The sequence below is a fragment of the Colias eurytheme genome, chromosome 16, assembly GCF_061535395.1.
Source record: "Colias eurytheme isolate Ceu_HAF_F1 chromosome 16, ilColEury1 Martin Lab GWU primary, whole genome shotgun sequence".
NCBI classification, from domain to species: domain Eukaryota; kingdom Metazoa; phylum Arthropoda; class Insecta; order Lepidoptera; family Pieridae; genus Colias; species Colias eurytheme.
Genome location: NC_142995.1, coordinates 7,501 through 28,711, shown reverse-complemented (window position 1 = coordinate 28,711; position 21,211 = coordinate 7,501). Strand labels below are relative to the sequence as shown.

At 45.6% G+C, this 21,211-nt stretch overlaps 2 protein-coding genes and 1 long non-coding RNA gene across 3 annotated transcripts in view; all 3 read left to right on the top strand.

The window, feature by feature from the left end:
• Positions 1-1,464: 1,464 nt before the first annotated feature.
• Positions 1,465-1,834, top strand: LOC149901489 (uncharacterized). Its single transcript, XR_016457643.1, has 3 exons — positions 1,465-1,543; positions 1,624-1,734; positions 1,803-1,834. It is a non-coding gene; the product is annotated as an uncharacterized LOC149901489 (long non-coding RNA).
• A 980-nt stretch (positions 1,835-2,814) lies between these two features.
• Positions 2,815-15,894, top strand: LOC149901488 (uncharacterized). The gene is made up of 18 exons (XM_090111133.1): positions 2,815-2,830; positions 3,830-4,172; positions 4,269-4,455; positions 6,507-6,618; positions 6,913-7,135; positions 7,469-7,616; positions 7,807-8,021; positions 8,229-8,342; positions 8,428-8,483; positions 8,564-8,707; positions 11,844-12,007; positions 12,553-12,674; positions 12,752-12,916; positions 13,096-13,262; positions 13,627-13,716; positions 13,811-14,011; positions 14,120-14,286; positions 15,034-15,894. The coding sequence occupies exons 1-18, from the start codon at positions 2,815-2,817 to the stop codon at positions 15,892-15,894; spliced, it is 3,495 nt and encodes a 1,164-aa protein (XP_089967259.1).
• Positions 15,746-21,211, top strand: part of LOC149901487 (serine/threonine-protein kinase mTor-like) — a 5,492-nt gene continuing 26 nt past the window's right edge. Inside the window, exons 1-10 of the mRNA XM_090111132.1 lie at positions 15,746-17,252; positions 18,200-18,408; positions 18,795-18,962; positions 19,293-19,392; positions 19,491-19,584; positions 19,660-19,763; positions 19,942-20,178; positions 20,389-20,492; positions 20,752-21,012; positions 21,086-21,211. The exon at positions 21,086-21,211 is cut by the window's right edge and continues 26 nt beyond it. Coding sequence (XP_089967258.1) covers positions 17,174-17,252; positions 18,200-18,408; positions 18,795-18,962; positions 19,293-19,392; positions 19,491-19,584; positions 19,660-19,763; positions 19,942-20,178; positions 20,389-20,492; positions 20,752-21,012; positions 21,086-21,163 — 1,434 coding nt within the window. The 5' untranslated portion in view covers positions 15,746-17,173 and the 3' untranslated portion in view covers positions 21,164-21,211. The remainder of the gene's footprint in view (positions 17,253-18,199; positions 18,409-18,794; positions 18,963-19,292; positions 19,393-19,490; positions 19,585-19,659; positions 19,764-19,941; positions 20,179-20,388; positions 20,493-20,751; positions 21,013-21,085) is intronic.

Here is a 21,211-nt window from a genome sequence, read left to right as displayed (position 1 = left end):
AGTCCTGCTGGCGGCGCTGCGCGCGCGCGGCGGGCCGGCGGGCCTGCTGCGGGCCGCGCTGTGCGAGCGCGTGTGGGCGCGCCTCGTGCCCGCCGCGCCCTACCGCCTGCCGCAGCCGCACGTACGTACCGCTGTCGGTCCTGAGTCCTGCTGGCGGCGCTGCGCGCGCGCGGCGGGCCGGCGGGCCTGCTGCGGGCCGCGCTGTGCGAGCGCGTGTGGGCGCGCCTCGTGCCCGCCGCGCCCTACCGCCTGCCGCAGCCGCACGTGCGTACCCGCTGTCGGTCCTGACGCTACTCTTAATATTGTCATTATTTCCCCATACCTAACGTTTTTTTAATTGAAAGAAAACAAAACTCGAGAGGTGTCAAGGGACACCCGGATGGAACGAATTTCCTGTCTCTATGAGAGAGAGACAGACAGACAGAGAAACACGCGCACGCCGCACTGTATATTGTGTCGTTCCCACAATATCCCAATTGGACAAAAAAAAAAAATTGTACCACAATTGCTTACCTTTTTTCTTACGGGTGGTCTGTCGTGTTACTAAACTTTGTGAAATATAAAATAATAAAATGAAAGAATAAACCCGAGTGCGGGACATTGCAGCCTTAGAATTAAAGATAATTAATTGTGTCGCGTTCGTCGGTCGTTTTGAATTTGTTTATTTATTGGTTGAACACGTAAATGCACCTAAATGCAACGTAAATGCAACCTCTAACAGTAGACAGAGTAGCAGAATAGAAGAAATAGTTTAGGGATTCAGTGTGCTCAGTATATCGTAATTTATTATTTGCAAACAGTGGAACAGAGAGCCTGCTGATACGAAGAACGCGCGTGAAGCTATGTCGACGAATGCGAGCGGCGCGGGTGGGCTGAGCGGGCTGAGCGGGCCGAGCGGGCCGAGCGGGCTGAGCGGGCCGAGCGGGCCGAGCGGGCTGAGCGGGCTGAGCGGGGCGGGCGGGCTGAGCGGGCCGAGCGGGCCGAGCGGGCTGAGCGGGCCGAGCGGGGCGGGCGGCGCGAGCGACGCGCTCCGCTCGCGTTTGTTTCTCACCACGCTGTCCGAAAATCCCCTGCTCTACGACCTGCACGACGAACGTGACGAGGTTCACACCGTTACTTTCTTTTATGGAGAAACTTATATTTTTACCGTTTCTTTTAATGTCTCCTTTCAGCGCTTTTATTTCTTAGCCTTTTCGGTCCCAGTGAAGATGAAAGATTTATATTTCCGTATGTTCCGGAAGTTCCGATAAAGTTAAAATCCTGCAGAGAACTGTATTTAGGACAACGGCTAGTCTTCGTCGCGTTCAGAAATCCGGCTAAAACTCAATGCGTGTGCGTTCCCCGGCAGGAGGCGCAGGCGGAGGCGGCTGCGGGGGCGGCGCGCGGGGCGCGCGGGGCGCTGCGCGGCGCCGAGCGGGACGCGCTGGCGGCGCTGCTGCGGCACGCGCTGGCCCGCGCCGCGCCCGCGCCGCTCTACCTGGCGCCGCTGCTGCGCGCGCTGGCGCCCTCCCAGCCGCTCAACTTGCGCTGGCTGGCCGCGCAGGTGGGGCTCGTCTGCGTCTAGACGTACATCCTCGTAGACGCACATCCTACGAGGATTGAGACAATTATCTCCTGCTGCAGGTGGCGGTCGACGAGAGCGAGGCGCTGCGGGCGAGCGCGGCCGAGCTGCGCGCGCCGCTGCTCGATGTCGCGCTGTTCACGCCGCCGATCTCCGCGCTGCACCTGGACATCGTGAGTTTAGTTCCTGCATGGACTCTGTTCGTTATCGCACTCATACCGAGCGGGTGGTGGTCTCGCAGATCGCGGCGGTGGCGGCGTGGGACGAGGCGGGCGGGGCGCAGGGGGCGGGCGGCGCGGGGCTGTGCGCGCGCGGGGCGGCGGCGCTGCTGCGCGCGGCGGTGGAGCGCCCCTTCGAGCCGCTGGCGCGCGCGCTCGAACGGCTGCTGCGCCTCTACTGCCGGGGCCTCGTCTTGCCCGAACTTTGTTTCGAACCCTATTTTGCAGGTACTTCACCGTTATCATTTATCTACAGTACTCCAAAATTAATAATGCGCATGCAGATCTTCGCTAATTATCGTATTTCCAGAAACACCCGAATCACCCCGAATCATTGAATCCTAAGTGCCCTGAACAATGCACTTGCATCTTGCACCTTGTTCGAAAGAAATAGGAGTCAATTCAGAGTCATACACAATCGAAAACAATTCGGGCGATCGGTGACGGTAGCCTGTCAGTCAAAAAATTCAAAATTCCGTCAGTAGTCTTTAAATAGCGATTTTCCGATTAGCTAAAGTTAAAAATTCATTTATGGGTCAAGGTATACGCTTTTACAATAGAATTCCTCATAATATTAAAGAGTTTGGTAGTGCTAAATTTAAAACTTACGTAAAAAATATATTAGTTCAGAGAGCCTATTATAGCATTAAGGAATAATATATGGAAGATGAAAATCCATGGAGGGTTGTCGCGTAAGAACCACAGGACAGTTCTTTGGCATATTATGATATATTATGTAGTTAGATTTAAGTTACAGATTATGTAATATTGACAATATGATTTTAAAAGAGCAACTATGGAGTTTCTTGCCGGTTCTTCTCCATAGATACTGCTTTCCGAATCGGTGGTAAATGTTAAAAATACTTATGTAATGACGATTCGAAAGTGCTACTAAAAGTAGTCTAATTGAATAAATAAATGTTTGAGTTTGAAAATACTGGTGGTGACCGCACGTATTATCTCTGTATGGAATTATATAGAGCTGCTGTTACATACCCTTCTTAGTTTTGTTTCAAAGTTGAATTTTCCGGTAAAATGATTATTTACACAGGTAGCAGATAGCAGTGGAGAAAGTGAAAATTAATAAGAGCATAATGAAAGTTTTGATCATTCTACGATATCAGAAATAGAGAAAATCCCTGATTCTGTAAATCCTTTGGACTGAGATTTTAATGATTAGATTTCACAATTTAAATGTAAACCAGTGTTTGAAAATCATTTTTTTAAATATAAACTTTGTCTTATTCTAACCTTCCATACATCCATCATTACGCCAGCTTCAGTAAGACACTTTAATAGTTCTAAGTATAGAATTTTCCAAGTAAATCAATACAACAAATATATATTCGCAATCGTGTGGCTTATCCTCGCTATTAACTTACATTGAATTATCGAAACAAATTTCGTTACTTATCTCTTTTACCATAAAATCACAATAAAACTCATAATTCTAATAAACTATGCATGAAGAAAATACATTTAACCACTCTATATACATATCGTCTTCGGAGGCTCGGGGAATATGACAGTTGCCGAACAGTGACGAATTTTTCTATGCGCATTATCAGTTTGGGAGTACTGTACGATACTGTGACTCGATCTCGGTGACGTTATTTTACTCTCCGACTGACTTCAATGAGCCGCGATCGCTCACGATCACACACACGAGGAATTATTGTGGAGTCATTTTACCTGACCTGCTTAAAAGCATCGATTAATTTTATTTATTTATTTCATTAATTTCAGATAAATTTAATATCCATATACATAATTGTTAGTATGATGACCTTAAATTGATGTGAATGAAGCGAAATCATGAGGCGAATCGCTGTCCCATTCATATATTTATTTCGTAATTTTAAGGAGTAAAATAAAACAAGTACGATTCAAAACTACACATAACACTAACAATAAAAAATATGTGCAATTCTAACGAAACGAAATAGTATTATTTTATGTCCGAAGTAACAAGGTTACGTTGCTTAATTTTGTTGATGTCAAATGTGACTGTTACTATTACAATTAACTTTTACAATTTATATGTGAGTAGGCGGCGAGTCCCTTCGAGCGAACTGTTTGTCGGTGATGAAGCGCGTGGGTCGGTGTGGAGTGCGCGTGCGCGGGCTCGTGCGCGCGCTGCTGGCGGGGCTGCGGGGCGCGGGGGCGCAGGGCGCGGGGGCGCCGGCGGGGGCGTGGGGCGCGCGCGAGCTGCGGCCCGTGGGCGACGCGCTGGGGCTGGCGCTGGCGGCCGAGCCGAGCCGGGAGCAGAGCGCGTACGCCGACGAGTTGCGGCAGCTGCTGACGGCGCGGCGCCGCGACGTCGCCGCCTACCTGACGCTCCTGCGGCACGTCATGCTCGCGTATCCCGAAATATGTGATTTATCACACTTCCGGTAAATTATTTTCTATGATTTCGATTCGAAAGAAATTGGCAGTCTTCCGTATTTTAAAATTGTCTTTAATGAATTATTTATCTATTTAAATTTCAGAATTGTCACAGACTTGTTAGCGAAAATCGTCGGCAGAGAGAAACACAAATGCATCGAAATTCTACATATGTACGTGAAGTACGCCAACGAGCAGAAGGACGCCGGTAGGGGCCATCACATCGCCGACATGCTGGAGCTGGTATTGCCCGCCCTTCCGCTCGACACGGACGACGTAGCGTTCGAATTGGTCATTATATTTTATGTTTATACATTAATAGAGACCTCTTTCTCGTTTTAAATATTTTTGTCATTTTCTCGTTGGCACGTTTGACGTGAAACGCGGAGACATTACATATTCACACATTATGTAAACCCGGAATGAAAATATACAATTCAATTATTTTTTTCGTCTGTCAAGTTTACCACGCTCTGTGTGTAATTACCTTGAAAATTGTGTTTTTTTACCTTTGTTTGGCTTGCTGTTGGGTGGAGGTTGTTTGGTGTTGAGAAGTTGATACTTTCCTATAATAATCTTCAAATCAGAACGTCGAACAACTCGGCAGAAAGTCTATAAACTTTACCTATTATATTATTATTACCTATACATAAGTCTGGTTCAAAAGAACTAATAAATAATTATAGGCCCATATCAATTCATCCGCTTTGCTAGAAAGTCTAAAACTATTCCTTTCAAATATCACATAAACAATATGGAAATCCAGGAGAATTCTGCTACTAAAGACTTGGGAGTGCTATTTGACAGTAAACTAACTTTTGTTAATCACCTTGAATATGTTACGAATCGTGCTTCAAAGATGTTGGGTTTTATTGTAAGAAATTCTAAAGGATTTCATAACACCAAAACTAAGATTATGTTATACAACAGTCTCGTACGTAGCATTCTTGAATATTGCTCGGTTGTCTGGAGACCACATTACGCGACTCACATTTTAAGACTGGAACGCATACAAAAGAAATTCTTATGGCACATGAGTTTCTCTAGCAGGTTATCTCATAAAAGGCTCACCTCTTACCAAAGGCGCTTGTCGCATATTGACATTTCATCACTCGAAAATCGTTACATATTTTCAGATATTGTTTTTGTAGCCAAAATTTTCCAGAATAAAATTGATTGTCCGCAATTGTTAAATAAATTTAATCTCAGAGTTCCTTCTAGATACCCGTGCAATAAAATTACACCTTTGGTTCCTCCTCTGAGTAGGACCGTTGTTGGCCGAAATTCCCCCGTCTGTAGATTAAGGGTGTCTTCCGTTATGCACTGCAACCACTGCACAGTGCTATCACTGTAGAAAAATTCATTCCGTTTTGGACTGCCAGTATACTGCCGCAGTACCCTAGGGAAATTTATGACGTCATTAATCGCCGCCATATTCTACTGTGAGCACTGGCGTTTTCGAGGTAAGGTACTCGCAGTACTTTGATCACGTGATCAGTCCACAGAGCAAGTAATATGATCAGTCAAAACCACTCGAGTGCCTAACGTCTTATACAAAGCTACAGTATAATCAGAAAATTTTAAAGTTCTGTAATTAGTTTGGATTAATAAATAAAACAATGGAAGAATTGCAAAAATTAACTTTATTAGACTGTGTTGAAAATGTTCAATACGAGCTGAAAGTTCTTTTTTATTCTTTTTTATGAAAAAGTACTTACTTTTATTATATTATAAATTCAATTTACAATTAATATTAATTAAAATATTTTTAATTGGACAGTACTCCAAAACAGTTTATTTTTATGTTCTAGAAAACTTTAATACACTCATTTGAATGCTGCGTCAAAAAATGAGGCTGACAGTATACTGGATTGCGTTCCGTTTTAAATCGTAACCAGTATAACTGGCTATAAAGGAACGGCTTCACAGTATACTGAATTGACGTCACACCTTACAGTGGTCGCAGTGCATAACGGAATACACCCTAAGTAAACTGGTCAATGAGTATGCCAATTGTATTGATATTTTTCACGACAACTGTCATAGAATACGTATTGTAAATGTTTCCTTCATAAAGAATTGTCTTGATTTGGTTTGTATTCTTTTCCTTTTGTGACGTGACTTGACTCAAATGTAATTATTTTTTTTAATGTTGTGTTGTCCTATAATTGTTTGTCACAATTGTCAAATTTTTTTATTGTAATTTGTACCTGTTTGTACCTAAGCCATAAGTATTGTTGTGACAGACGTGTTGGATGACCTCAATAAATAAAATAAAAAATATTCACATCGTGCACCTCGTTCCGTTGCACTCATTTTGCATAAGCTGTTACGTGTTGCAGTGCCGCGCGGGGCTGGCGCACATGCGCGCGGCGCAGCTCGGCCACGTGCGGGCCCGCGCCGCCGCCGCGCGCCGCCCGCCCGCGCTGCTGCTGCTGCTGGACGACTTGCGCGGTGAGTCCCTGACAGTTAGCGCCAAACATCTGTCATTGAGAGCTGGCATGTACGGCACGTCTACACGTGACGGTTGTGTAGTGTCTGTGAATAAACTCGCGTTGTGACGTCGCACCGTATGCCCATCATGAAGCATAAAGGAGACAGTTTTACTTTTTATGATTTTTTTGTATACGTTCATTAACGCCCGTCAGCGAATAGACGCGTAATTATTATTAACGTACAATGTATTAGGTAATCACATTAAAGTATGATTTAATCTTCCGTTCTCTTATTTTCTCTATGTATATTTAGAACGGACGTGTTCGCGTGAAAATTCCGAAAACGACGACGAAACGTCGGAGCCGCCGGCGAAACGACGCGCACTTGAGGGCGCGGGGCGAGGGGCGGAGGAGCCGCGCGCCGCAGACGAGGCGGAGCGGCGTGCTGGCGCGGCGCTGGCGCACGCCGACCCGGCGCTCGCGCGCGCCGCGCTGCACGCGCTCGCGGCCGCGCTGCCCGCCGACCCGCCCCACAGGTGAGTTCAGCAGCGTTATTAGCGACGCGGCTATTTTTTTTTTTTTATTTATTCGGTTCACAAATTGGAATCGATACAAAAAGGCTTCACGAAAAACTGTTCACTAAGAAACATTTGCAGTGTGATCCCTAAATTAGAGAGTACATCGTGTACTGATACTGAAAATAAATTTTAAACTTCAAACTGAAATTAATCGAGTGACATTCAAATTTTCACTTAACTTTTGCCATTATAGTGTGAACGGCACCTGTACAAAGGAGACAGGGTATACGGTATACACACACTATGTCGATGTGAAAATATTATAAATATTGTGCACGTTCCCGGCGGCAGGCTGCAGCGTAGCCTGTTGCTGTGCGCGCGCGGCGAGCGGCCGCTGCACCGCGGCACGTGGCCGGTGGTGCGGCTGGCCTGCGGGCCGCCGCCCGCGCGCGCCGGGCCCGCCGACCCGCTGCTGGAGGCGCTGCTCCGAGCGGCCAGCGTGAGTTCACAGCGTGTTACGCTTAGTAGGGAACACTTAGCTATCTTCAGAGTCATCGAAACCGTATCGAGGCTTGTTCTCATTTTTAAACAGATCTTTAAAAATCAGATTAGTTATCTTAAATTTACACCTTACGATTTAATTTTCAATTTTCCATTATTTTACGATTTCATAAGTTCGGTATTTTTAGTTGCGTCGCGTGTTTGAGTTTGTGTGTCACCGTCAGGACGATGAAGCAGTATCGAGCGCTTTGCTGGTGCAGCTGGCGCGCTCTGCGGTGGCGGAGGGTGCGGGGGGCGCGGGGGGCGCGGGGGCGCTGCTCGTGCGCGCGGCCGCGCTGTGCCCGCAGGCGGTGGCCGGGCCGCTGCTGCTGCACACCCTAGTCGATCATTGGCACGTGGATCTGTAAGTTGACGTCTAACATGTTCACGAGGCGTATATATAAATACCCTTTTAATTTGAAAGTTGTATTTACTCGTCTTTATCACTATTCTATTTTGTATTTTATATTTGTATTTTGATGTGTACAATAATAATTAAATCACGAATTCTAATAATTTTTAAAATCATGACCGCATTAACGTTCAACATCATTGAAATGTCCGCGTACAGAGCGGACGTGCGGCGCTGCGCGGCGGCGGCGCGCGGCGCGGCGGCAAGCTCGCTGCGCCGCGACCTCGCGCTCTGCCCCAGCGACGCCGCTCACGCCGAACTGTTCCTGTTAGGGTCTGTTCCTATTTTAAATACGAAACGATTCAGTAGGTTTAGTAAATATCAGCAGAAGTTAACATTCTCATTTTTATACTTCCAGATATCCATCGAAATGCGATATCGATCCGGACGAGTCTTCCGAATTTTCTATCGAAGGTGAGAAAGTGCAAATAATATTAATTACTCCACCTCGAGCTTTCACGCGATTTTATAACTGCACATGTGTCCAATTTCAGCGATGTCGCAGTGCTTCGGCTCGCTGGGCGAGTGGGGGGAGTGGGGCGAGTGGGGGGAGCGGGGCGTGTGGGACGGGTCCGCCGTGCCGCCGCAGCTGTGGCCTGACGACAGCACCTTCCGCCGGGCCATAGACCAGTACCGTGGTCGGTTGTCTCACTAATTATCAATAGGCTCATTGCCGTTATGCTATAGACTATATAGAATTTGTATTTTCCTAAACGTGGTTTCTTATAGAGAGGTATAAATAATATATTATTATGAGAATAAGTTTAGAACTTTTTCTGCAAAATCCGTTTTTCCCTTAATTTTACACGATTATTGATTCGTGCGAAATGTGAATTTACCTATTCAGCAAGAATTTTATTACTCGCTTCTTAAGTGTGATGATTAGTTAAGGAACCTTGTAAGGTTCCTTCTATGTGTACATAACTATAGTGGCGTTTAATAGGCAACATTTGACGTGCTTAAGAACATCGATTAAAGTGAATTGATCGATACAGACTTGAAACATAATAATATGCCAATTTTAAAAATCACCAAGAAAATCTCTGTCCCAGTAATATATTTTTTTTCGTAAATTTGTGGAGCAAAATAAGACAAATATCTATGTAATGAAATAAAATTTCATCAATATTCAAATTTGCCGCGCTTCGCGCGTTCATGTTATCTGTGGCACGGATTGACGTAGCGGTAAGAAAAAATGGCGAGATACGACTTAAGTATTGTGTGCTGGTGTGCAACGCAATTTATAATAAAATTAAAGATAGAAGGGATATAATTGGGGATTTATTATTTGTGGACTTTAAATGTCGTTTCTTTGAATTTACAGGTGAGATTACATGATATTTTAAGTTGTTGTAGTAACAAACTTGTATGTTAACTTTTGTGAAAACTTTCTAAAATAAAAACTTTGAATTTACAGAGAAACAAATTGGTTTCCTTAAAATCCTCAATAATATATCTTATATCTATTTAAAAAAAACAATGCATTTACAGTACTCCAAAATTAATAATGCGCATGCAGATCTTCGCTAACTATCGTATTTCCAGAAACACCCGAATCACCCCGACTCATTGAATCGTATGTGCCCTAAACAATGCACTTGCATCTTGCACCTTGTTCGAAAGAAATAGGAGTCAATTCAGAGTCATACACAATCGAAAACAATTCGGGCGGTAGGTGACGGTAGCCTGTCAGTCAAAAAATTCAAAAATCCGTTCAGTCGTCTTCATATATTGGTGGTGACCGCACGTATTATCTCTGTATGGAATTATATAGAGCTGCTATTACATACCCTTGTTTGTTAAGTTTTGTTTCAAAGTTGAATTTTCCGATAAAATGATTATTTACACAGGTAACAGATAGCAGTGGGGAAAGTGAAAGTTAATAAGAGCATAATAAAAGTTCTGATCATTCTACGATATCAGAAATAAAGATAATCCCTGATTCTGTAAATCCTTTGGACTGAGATTTTATTTTGATGATTAGATTTCTACAATTTAAATGTAAACCAGTGTTTGAAAATATTTTTTTTTTAAATATAAACTTTGTCTTATTCTAACCTTCCATACATCCATCATTACGCCAGCTTCAGTAAGACACTTTAATAATAATAATAATAAATAATAAATTCTTTATTTGACAACAAAGAATATACATGTACATGCAATTATAGGATAACTTACATATAAGTAAAACATAAATCGTAGCTGTAGGTACAATTAATTGCAATATTTGAACAATGTCTCCTATGCTAGGAAATGTCCTGTGTTACAGGAGACATTTATCCGTCCGTTGATACAAGATATATACCTGTACATATAATAGTTCTAAGTATAGAATTTTCCAAGTAAATCAATACAACAAATATATATTCGCAATCGTGTGGCTTATCCTCGCTATTAACTTACTACATTGAATTATCGAAACAAATTTCGTTACTTATCTCTTTTACCATAAGATCACAAAAAAACTCATAATTCTAATAAACTATGCATGAAGAAAATACATTTAACCACTCTATATACATATCGTCTTCGGAGGCTCGGGGAATATGACAGTTGCCGAACAGTGACGAATTTTTCTATGCGTATTATCAGTTTGGGAGTACTGTATTTAGGTGTAATTTATAGGTAACTTTATAAGTATTTAAAATAATAAAATTCTGTTTTATTATAATATTATATATTATTCTGTTATATACACAAGTAATTATTATTACATTCGATTCTAGATATCAGCTTTCGATTTTTAGAGTAACGTCTCTAGTATTTAAAAAGAAAAAAGGTTAACTGACGCAACATGGTAACGACGTAAGAAACTGTTTATTATGTTTAGAATGGTTTAATTTAGTTACGTAAAATCTTAAAATTACTCTTATCGGGCAGTAGCAACAGCATTTTGCTGTTGCTACTGCCCGATACTGCAACACGTAACAGATAATTGCTGAGGATATCAGTGCGCCCATCAAGGGACACTTTGTGCGTACACTGGTCGCGTCAAAAGGACATTTGTACGCTTAGAGTGTCTTGTGATGGTCTTAAACTAATTTACTAATATTATTTTTAAGTTCTTATGTTGTTTTATATGTATTTTATTAACAATTAATGGATCTTTGTTATCCGTATATTATGGAAAAAAAAATTATTACAATAATTGAGTATTTGAATAATAAAAAAATATTGATTTTTTTTTATGTATTTTAAAACTTTATTATTAATAATATTGATATTTTATGCAAAAACTCCAAAAAAAAAAATTTTTCAATTAATTATAAGCAAAAAATTGATGAAATTTAAATTAAAATCACGTGACTATAAACGCGCCATGACTGGTCACCATAGATGTGACGTCAAAATGTTATAGTTGTGTACGTTTTTCTATCAACTGCAATGCGTGAAAACTAACATTATGACGTCACACGCGTACGGGTGACGCTTCGGGAGTTTTCGGTGTGTCTTCGGTACTGGATTCAAAGACTAATTTTTATTTTGAAATAACTTTTGAATTATTGCAAAAAAAAAATTAAAAAAATAGTTTTGTTATAAAACTAATATATAATCTTTCCATTTAGCACAAAAAAATTTTTTATTCAAATACTCAATTCTGTAACCGTAATTGAAAAAAGTTAAGGACATGTGCAGGTATAACAACACGAAATAACATATTACCTACTTTATGTTGAACTGTCAAATGTTGCCTATTATTATGACTCTACTGTAACAATCGTACTCAAGTTTAGGAGACATATTATTGTCATAACGCGCCTCGATGCACAGGGAGAGCGTGCTGGCTGCGTGCACTGTGGGCGGCGAGCGGGGCTGGCGCGGGCGGGCCGCCGGGCGCCGCGGGCGGGCCGCCGGGCGCCGCGCTGCCGCTGCTGCTGCACCGTGCGCTGGCCGAAGCGGCCCGCTGGCCTCACGATCTGTTTGCCTTATCGACTGTACGTTAAATCTCCTTTGATTGTTCATTTGAACTGAATATTTTTATTACTTGCTCATTTGACGTGTAAGTGTGCTGGCTCATGCATAACTATAAGCTTAGTCGCCCCTTTGTCAGCGACTAACGAGCCGTACAGTATTATAATTAGCAATGAATTTGGACTAAAAATCAATCCTTCCAAAAGATTTCCTGATTACCTTCTGCCCTGTTTGCCTGGAAGAGATCACTACTAAGTGATGAGGCCGCCAAATACAATAAATATGATTTATTTATTTATTTTATTTAAATTGCGTCTTGCTTTTATTTTTGTATATTTTAATATCTAAGACTGTTTAGTTGTATTAAAGAGTAAAATAAATATAATTTTTATTTCTGAATTTATGTTTTTTAATTTTTTTTATTACTCATTTATGTATGGTTTTCGTTTGTTTTAAAGGTTTAAAATTACAATAATTTTTTTCTTAATGTAGCAATTTTAGTTTTGTTCATACGAGTTTTATGTGTACACGGATGGTACAAGTTGACAAATTCAGACTTTTTTTATAGATATCGGAGTGCGAAGATTGGAGGGCGGAAGGGGAAGATGGCATGGAAGAGAGCGGTCCCTTCGAGCACGCTCTCTCCGCGGAGCACTGCCTGGCGCGCTGGGCCGCTAGACTCAAAATAAGGTAAACGTTCTTCGACTTATCTGGGCCGTTTCGGCGATTCTAGCGCATTTTGTCATTAATATATGTATATATTGCAGGTCACTGCGGGTGCAGTCGCTGGAGGGTGCGGGGCGCGAGGCGGGCGCGCGGCTCCGCGGCGCGCAGCTGGCGTGGTGCGAGCGCGCGAGCGGCGCGGCGCTGCGCGGCCCGCCCGCCGCGCGCGCGCTGCTGCGCGACGTGCTGCGCTGCTGCCGCGAGCTGCCGTGAGTGCGGGTGCAGTCGCTGGAGGGTGCGGGGCGCGAGGCGGGCGCGCGGCTCCGCGGCGCGCAGCTGGCGTGGTGCGAGCGCGCGAGCGGCGCGGCGCTGCGCGGCCCGCCCGCCGCGCGCGCGCTGCTGCGTGACGTGCTGCGCTGCTGCCGCGAGCTGCCGTGAGTGCCCCCAGCGCACGCGGGCCCGTCGCCGGGCCGCGCGCTGACCCGTCTGTCTGTCGCAGGGAGCTGTACGAGCGGGAGACGCTGCGCTGGGCGCGGGTGAAGCTGCGCGCGCACGGCGAGCTGGCGGTGGGCGTGGCCGGCGCGGCGGGCCTGCCCGACCACCTGCGCCTCGCCGGTGCGTGCTTAACGTAAATTACGATAAAAATTGCTCAAATATTGGACTCATTTTTAATTTTGAAGTCTGAAATATTATTTTCTCGACTAGTTTAAACTGAGCGACTTGTGAAAATGTACAATATTTTTTTGTGATATTTACATTCATTTCGTTTATAGGAATTGTTTTTAATTACATATTAAACGAATGGATTAAAATCTTTGAAACGAATTCGTTTTGTTAATTTTGTTTTTTAAATAAAAGTAATGTTAACGTAAATATTTATTTAATTATCTACGAGTTCAAATCGTCACTTCTTATAAAATATACAAGTTAATAGATGAGTTGATGAGTTGAGATCGCCTGTAAAATGAATGTGTTGCAGAGCGGCTGTGGCCGCGCACCGAGCTGGGCTCGCGCGGCGCCGCGCTGGAGCTGGCCGTGCTCGCGCTGCGCCTGCGCCTCCGCACCGCCGGTTCGTTTCTACGTCATTCACTCTTCATTATTCGTTCAAATATATGCTAATGTACTTTCTGTGTGCAATTCAATCTCATTACACTATTTTACAGCTCTTTCAAAAGAAAATATACAAGCGGTACTATCGTTTGTGAAAGAAAAATGGGCGTCAGGATTAGAAGAGGGGAAGGGTGACGAGTGGGAAGGGTGGCAGGGCGCGGCCGGGGGGCGGGGGGCGGCGGACGCCCACGCGCTCGACGAGGCGTTCCTGATTGCCGTCTCGCACTATGACCGCATGTGGAGCAGCGCACACGGTACACGGTTATACACATTATAGAAATAGATATACGCGTATTGTAATATTATTGTACCTATTATTTTATAATAAATTTTAGGTGATCCATGAACTTTGACTTTTTCAGGAATGTCTGAGCGAGAAGATTTAATAAACGAAATGTATGAAGCTCTCCGCTCGTACCGGCGCGTGCGGGGCGGCGGGGCGGGCGGGGCGGGCCTGCTGGACGTGCCGCTGGCGCGCCTGCTGCAGCGGCGCCGCGCGGGCGGGGACACGCGCCGTCTGGCAAACGAGGTACCCGAACGACTTTATAAGTTTCAAAATCGATTCTTGAACAAAATAATTCGTTCGAAACTTAAAACAAAAACTCGTAACGTTCTTATGCAATAGGCTCCAAAACTACAATATTGATTTTAACATCATTAAAGTTGGCCAATAATGTTGATTACATTAAATTACGATATCTCGTGGTGAGCTTCGCGACGTTCGCTTCTGTATAGAGTGGGCGTCGCCGAGGTGCGGGCGAACGTCCACGGACTATGTTAGAACTTGCGTTTAGAGTTAGGTTTAAAGTTCACAATTACGTGTAATATTAAAGACCAAATCTAAATAATAATATATTTATCAAACTAGATGATATTTTCGAGGATTCTGTTTGATCAAAAACGTAAAATATTAAAATTGACTCGATTAAAAAAAAACGATTCTACCTCTAATTTTCACACTTTTACGTTTTCTACTTGACATGGTGATACCTATTATTTTTTTTTTCATAAACAATTACAGTACGAGATTCCACAGCAGGATTAGTGCGTTATATGTATCGATTTTTTGCTAAAACCAATTTTTATTTATAATTTATAATTGGGAGAATATATACATATATCGACTAGGTTGCTAGTCATAATTTGAACGCAAGCATTTTTCAAAATGTATGTATCATTAAATAGGGTAGGGCCATCGAAACAAAGTAAGAAAACCGTTCACCGGTTATCTTTTTCGTTTTAGTCATGATCACAGATTTGTAATTTATACATTCAGTTGGAAGAATTGTCGATCGCGACGGAGGAGTACCAGGCGGAGGCGCTGCGGGAGTGCGGCGCGGGGGGCGGGGCGGGGGGCGCGGCCTGCGGGGCGGGGGGCGGGGTGGGGGGCGGCGCGGGGGGCGGGGCGGCCGGCGAGCGCGAGCGGCAGCGGGCGGCGTGGCGCGCGCGGCTGGCGCTCGTGGCGCACCCGCTGCACGCGCTGCACCACTACCTCGTGCGCCTGCTGCGCGCCGCCGCCGACCACGGTACTGCGGGGCGGGGGGAGGGCGGGGGGCGGGGCGGGCGGCAGCGGGCGGCGTGGCGCGCGCGGCTGGCGCTCGTGGCGCACCCGCTGCACGCGCTGCACCACTACCTCGTGCGCCTGCTGCGCGCCGCCGCCGACCACGGTACTGCGGGGCGGGGGGAGGGCGGGGGGCGGGGCGGGCGGCAGCGGGCGGCGTGGCGCGCGCGGCTGGCGCTCGTGGCGCACCCGCTGCACGCGCTGCACCACTACCTCGTGCGCCTGCTGCGCGCCGCCGCCGACCACGGTACTGCGGGGCGGGGGGAGGGCGGGGGGCGGGGCGGGCGGCAGCGGGCGGCGTGGCGCGCGCGGCTGGCGCTCGTGGCGCACCCGCTGCACGCGCTGCACCACTACCTCGTGCGCCTGCTGCGCGCCGCCGCCGACCACGGTACTGCGGGGCGGGGGGAGGGCGGGGGGCGGGGCGGGCGGCAGCGGGCGGCGTGGCGCGCGCGGCTGGCGCTCGTGGCGCACCCGCTGCACGCGCTGCACCACTACCTCGTGCGCCTGCTGCGCGCCGCCGCCGACCACGGTACTGCCCCGCGCCTTACGTCAATGCGACAATGTGAACCCCCATAAATAATTATAATAAAGTTATACCTGCTCATTATTTAAAATCTATCGTAAAAAACTCCAATACTAATATCAATAAAATAAGTAAGTACCTTTACACATTACACATAAAATACACCTGACTTATTAATAGATACCAAATATTTCCTGACTTATAGAAATTTTCCTGACGTATAGAAATTTTCCGGACTTATGGAAATTTTCCTGTCTTAAATTTTCTATTCGTATGAAAATTTTCCTGGCTTATAAACATTTTCCTGACTTATACAAATTTTCCTTATCTATATAAATTTTCCCGACGTATAGAAATTTTCCTTTCTTATGGAAATTTTCCAGCTTATATAAATTTTCCCGACTTATGGAAATTTTCCTGACTTATAGAAATTTTTCCTGACTTATCGTAATTTTTCTGTCAATCGAAAGTTCCCTAACTATTGTTAAAATCATTTTTCTAATCTTCCTAAAATTGGAAATTTTTACGACTGATTAAAGTAAACCACCCACCTATTCCCACCCACATTCCGTACGCTATGCTCTCTATCCACAGGCCGCGCGTGCGCATGGCTCAGTATCTGCATAGCTAGCGAACGTATAAACTCGCCCGGTCGTTGGACTCTTTCACCAGGGCCCTGGAATTATGAAATTATTATTAATTTCATGAACAATATCATCATCATCATTTTTATTGAAAACAATATTCATATATTTTTCTTTGCTTGCGGATTCCCCTAATCTTAAATTCGCATTATTATGAGTCGTTTCACCGCTGTCAAAGGTTACCCATGGCCATGTCACATTAAAACGAATAAACATACTTTCGCATTTATAATATTACTAGAGGTCCGCCCCGGCTTCGCCCATGGTACATATTTCGCAATAAAAGCGCAGGTAGCCTATGTCCTTTCTCGGGTATCAAAATATCTCCATACCAAATTTCATGCAAATTGATTCAGTAGTTAAGGCGTGATTGAGTAACAGACAGACAGACAGAGTTACTTTCGCATTTATAATATTAGTATGGATTTATAATGTGGTGCTCATTTTTTTTGTAATAAATTATCCTGCTAACGCTATTGTATTTTCGTTGTTTTATTTCAAGTGAACACCCATACAATTTTGTCACGAGCCGCCTCTGAACATACGCATATTGTTTGATTCGTTTCCCGGGCCCGGGCGCGGCACGGTGTAGCGCGAGCACTCGTTGAGAGAGCACGCTCAAGGGCCGGTCCCGCTGCTTGCAGACGCGGCGGCGTGGGCGGCGGCGCTGCGCCAGCTCGACGGCAAGATGTTCCACGAGCACGCCGGCCCCGACTACCTCGTGCTGGACAAGTACCGGGCGCGTCTGCGACCCTTCGAATCTTTTGGTACGTCGATAAAAGTTCAATTCGAAATATGTCGTTATTATTTATAAAATAATTTATATTTCTTTTATTAATTTATTATGGAACCCATAGAAATCTAAATAACAAGACACATAGAAGTGCTCTAATGTCATAATTCGTATGAAAACCGCTGTCGCCAAAATCAACACATTCAAACCGAAAGCTAAACAGTACACACAAGTAAACTATGCCTTTTATTGGACAGCTTGATTTTAGTGAAAACTAACTTATCTATTAAATTAAGCTTTTGAATATGTATCCTAACGCACGAATTTACGGTTTATTTTAGAATAACATCCCTAAGTATATGAGACTTTTTGCTCCAATACGAACAAACGTGATAATAAGAATGGTCGACTGTGTCATTCATTGTTATTTCGATTACTATGGTGACACTCGTAATACTTGTAAATATTCTATAATTTTAAGGAAAAACGGCATTATTTCTAAAAAAATATATTTTCCGATGAAATATTATTCCTTTATTAAGTATAATTACAACTTGTGGAAGAATTTCCGCAATGGGAATTGCTGAAACACACCATGTATACACTCATACGTCTCCAGAGCAACTGAACAGTGACGAATGCACTGGTGATGTGCAAATCACCTGAGTGGCGACAAGGTCACGCACGCTTACGACTTCTAGTGTCTTGTTATTTAGATTTCTATGATGGAACCCCATAAACCTAGATTTGGTCTCACGAAAGTAGTCGAAAAGATATAGAAGTCAGATTTCCTAATTAATGGACTGTCCACTAGAGACTGAAGAGAGATACATGAAGCTATATGAAAATATATTCATAGTATAAATTTTTAAATTTTGTTTGCGGTTACAATAAGAAAAAAAAAGATGCGTTTACCGTTTAATATGCGTTTGCAACGAAAAGTTCTGACTTTAAAAAAATATTTGGTTTATCTGTTTCCAGAAGTCGGCGATCCTTCTGAACGACTGAAAGTATTACGCGATCTAGAGCGCGAGGTGCGGCCCGGCGCGGCGGGCGGCGGGTCGGGCGGCGGGCCGCTGCGCCTCGCGCGGCTCAGCCCCGCGCTGGCCCAGCCCGCCGACCCGACGCGGGCGCTCGCCGACCTGCTCGGCCTGCCGCCGCATCTGACCGTTTACAAGTTCGATGATGAGGTAACGGGTATCGTTGTGCCTGTCTAGAATCCTATTTAATTTTGTTATAACTTATTATTACTCATGGAGACATAAAGGGTCCGTTTTGACATTTGCGTTCGCGACGTAACTAGTTATGTAACCATACGACTCGGTAATCGATACTCACGTAACCTTGTTACGTGAGAATTTTATTGATTATTTATCGTATAGTGCAATGGATTAAAGTTCTGATTTATATTATATCGTAGATTGTATGTATTTTAAAATTATTAATGTGGTGAACTATCATTTCTTCAAATTTTTGTTACAATAACATTCACTCGATCGGAATAAACGAATTTTCTTCAGTCAATGAGCCACAATTTTCAGCCAGTTTAAAAAAAATATTTTGTTCGCACGCGCAGGTGGCGGTGTTCGGCGACAGCGCGCGGCGGCCGGCCGTGCTGTGCGCGCGGCTGGCGGACGGCGCGGCGCGGCGCTGGCTCGTCAAGGGCGGCGACTGCCCGCGCGCCGACCGCGCCGCGCAGGCGCTGGCCCGCCAGCTCGCCCCCGGCGCCGTCACCACTTACCTGGTAAATAATGCTGTTCGCTTAGATTGCTACTAGTGCGACGTCAACCGTGAACGTAACATTCGATGTGAACTAATCCAACGAACGAATAATGAGCCTTCTTATTTATCGACTTTTTTTATTACGGTTCGATATGCTTTTTGTTATTTTAACGATCGCTAGTGAACGCTTCGCTTCCTCCGTTCGAAGTTACGTTGTTTTATAATTTAAAACACACATTCGGAAGGGTCGACGAGGTTAAATATCTACTTCTGTTGCTATTTAATATTTAAAATGGTACTAATTTTTATTTGATTCGACATACCTTAAGGCATAAATTAAATATGTGTGCAGGTCCGCGCGCTGTCGGCGGACTGCGCGCTGCTGCAGTTCCTGGAGCGACACCGGCGCCTCGACGCGCTCGTGGCGCGCCGCGCGCCGCGACACGCGCCCGGTGCGTGCCCGCCCCGCCCCGCCCCGCCCCGCCCCACCCCGCCCCGCCCCCTTCGCCATGTGCCCGCCTCTGACATTCGCTCATTTGATTTTTTACAGAAATGACGGACGACCGCCACTGCGAACTCGACGTCGAAGAGAAAGTGCGGCAATTTCGCGACATGTGCGAGCGGGTCCCGCTGCGGGCGTTACGGTGAGCTAATTGTGCCCGCCCGCGAGCCGCCCGGCTATCCGCTCGCACCGGAGTGAAATCGATATTCCGTTTCAGGTCGGCGATGGAGGAGGACAGCGTTGACGTCGAAGATTTCATTCGCAAACGACGCAATTTCACCGAATCGCTCGCGGCGAACGCGGTTCTCGCGTACGTAATAGGTGGGTCGCGTTTTAGTTTGCGGGACGGTTCCGATCGTGACCCTATATTTGATATAATATACGTATATTTATTTATCTATCGACGGGTGGACGTCTATGAAATAACGTCAAAAACAAATATGTCTTTAAATAGCCAAAATGTATATATTAAATAAAAATAAAAACGTACGTCCGGCAGGCGTGGGAGACCGGCACCCGCAGAACGTGCTGGTGTGCGCGGCGTCGGGCGCGCTGGCGCACGTGGATTGGGCCAGCGCGCCGCACGCCGGCCCGCGCGCGTTCGAGCCCGCGCCCGCGCGCCTCACGCGCACGCTGCTCGCCTGCGCCGCGCCCGGTGAGTGCCCGCCGCTCCCCTGCTCCCCCACCGCACCCCGCTCCCCCGCCGCACCCCGCTCCCCCGCCGCTCCCCCGCGAGGTGCCGCTTTATCCTGCGTTTTCACCGGAGATTTGCAGCGAAGGATGTCTTCGTAAAGAACCAACACTACCGTTTCATTTATCTGGTCTCGATCAACACGGCTTCGGTGGAAACTCCCACACGTTTTCACGGCGCACATCTTCGGTGGAAACACATCCTGAGCGACGTGTCGCAGTCGCAGTAAAGTGTAAAGTGCGCGTCTCGTTCCAGGCGTGCGGCACGCGGTGCGCGCGTGGAGCGAGCGGGCGCGCGAGCTGGCCGGCCCGCTGGCGGCCCGCGCGCGCCTCGCGCTCGACCACTTGGACGGACGTAAGGTACGAAACTTTCAATTAAAACTTAAAATTTTAAAAAGCATCGTATTCGCAACTTGACCTCTCCAGGAGGGTAACTGATTTAATGTTACTATACGCGACGCGACGATAACGCTTTATAATATAGCGTTATCGTCGACTGGAATCCTTTCGTATTTTAAATATTTCATTATCTGTGCTAATATTTTTCGGTTTCAACAGAGAGACCTTTTTATTATAATTATTCCTAAATATAAATAAGTGTACCCTTCTACCGTTTTAGGTGTCTTTTATTGAAGATGTTCTGCACGGAAAGCTGGTTGCGCACGAGGTGGCCCGCACGCTGCTGCGCGACGCGCTCGAGGCCGCTCCGGCCGGTCGGACGGACGGTCGGACGGACGGTCGGACGGACGGTCGGACCGACGGCCGGACGGACGCGGATGCGCAGAAGCGTCAGCGGACGCAGGCTCAACTTATTCTCGATGAGCTGCAGGACCTGTTTGACGACTTTCCCAAAAAGGATCACTATTCTGTTGAAGAGCAAGTACGTTTTTGTTTAATTTGTTTTATTCGTATCTTACCTATCTTTCTGGTTCTTACTTTGATCTCTTCTGCAGGTTCATAGTCTTTTGCGAGCGAGTACTGCACCGAGACTTCTGGCGATGACACGTCCCGCATGGCAAGCCTGGATGTAATGATGTTTTATAAATAAAGAACGCGTTATGAATGAACGATTATATTGT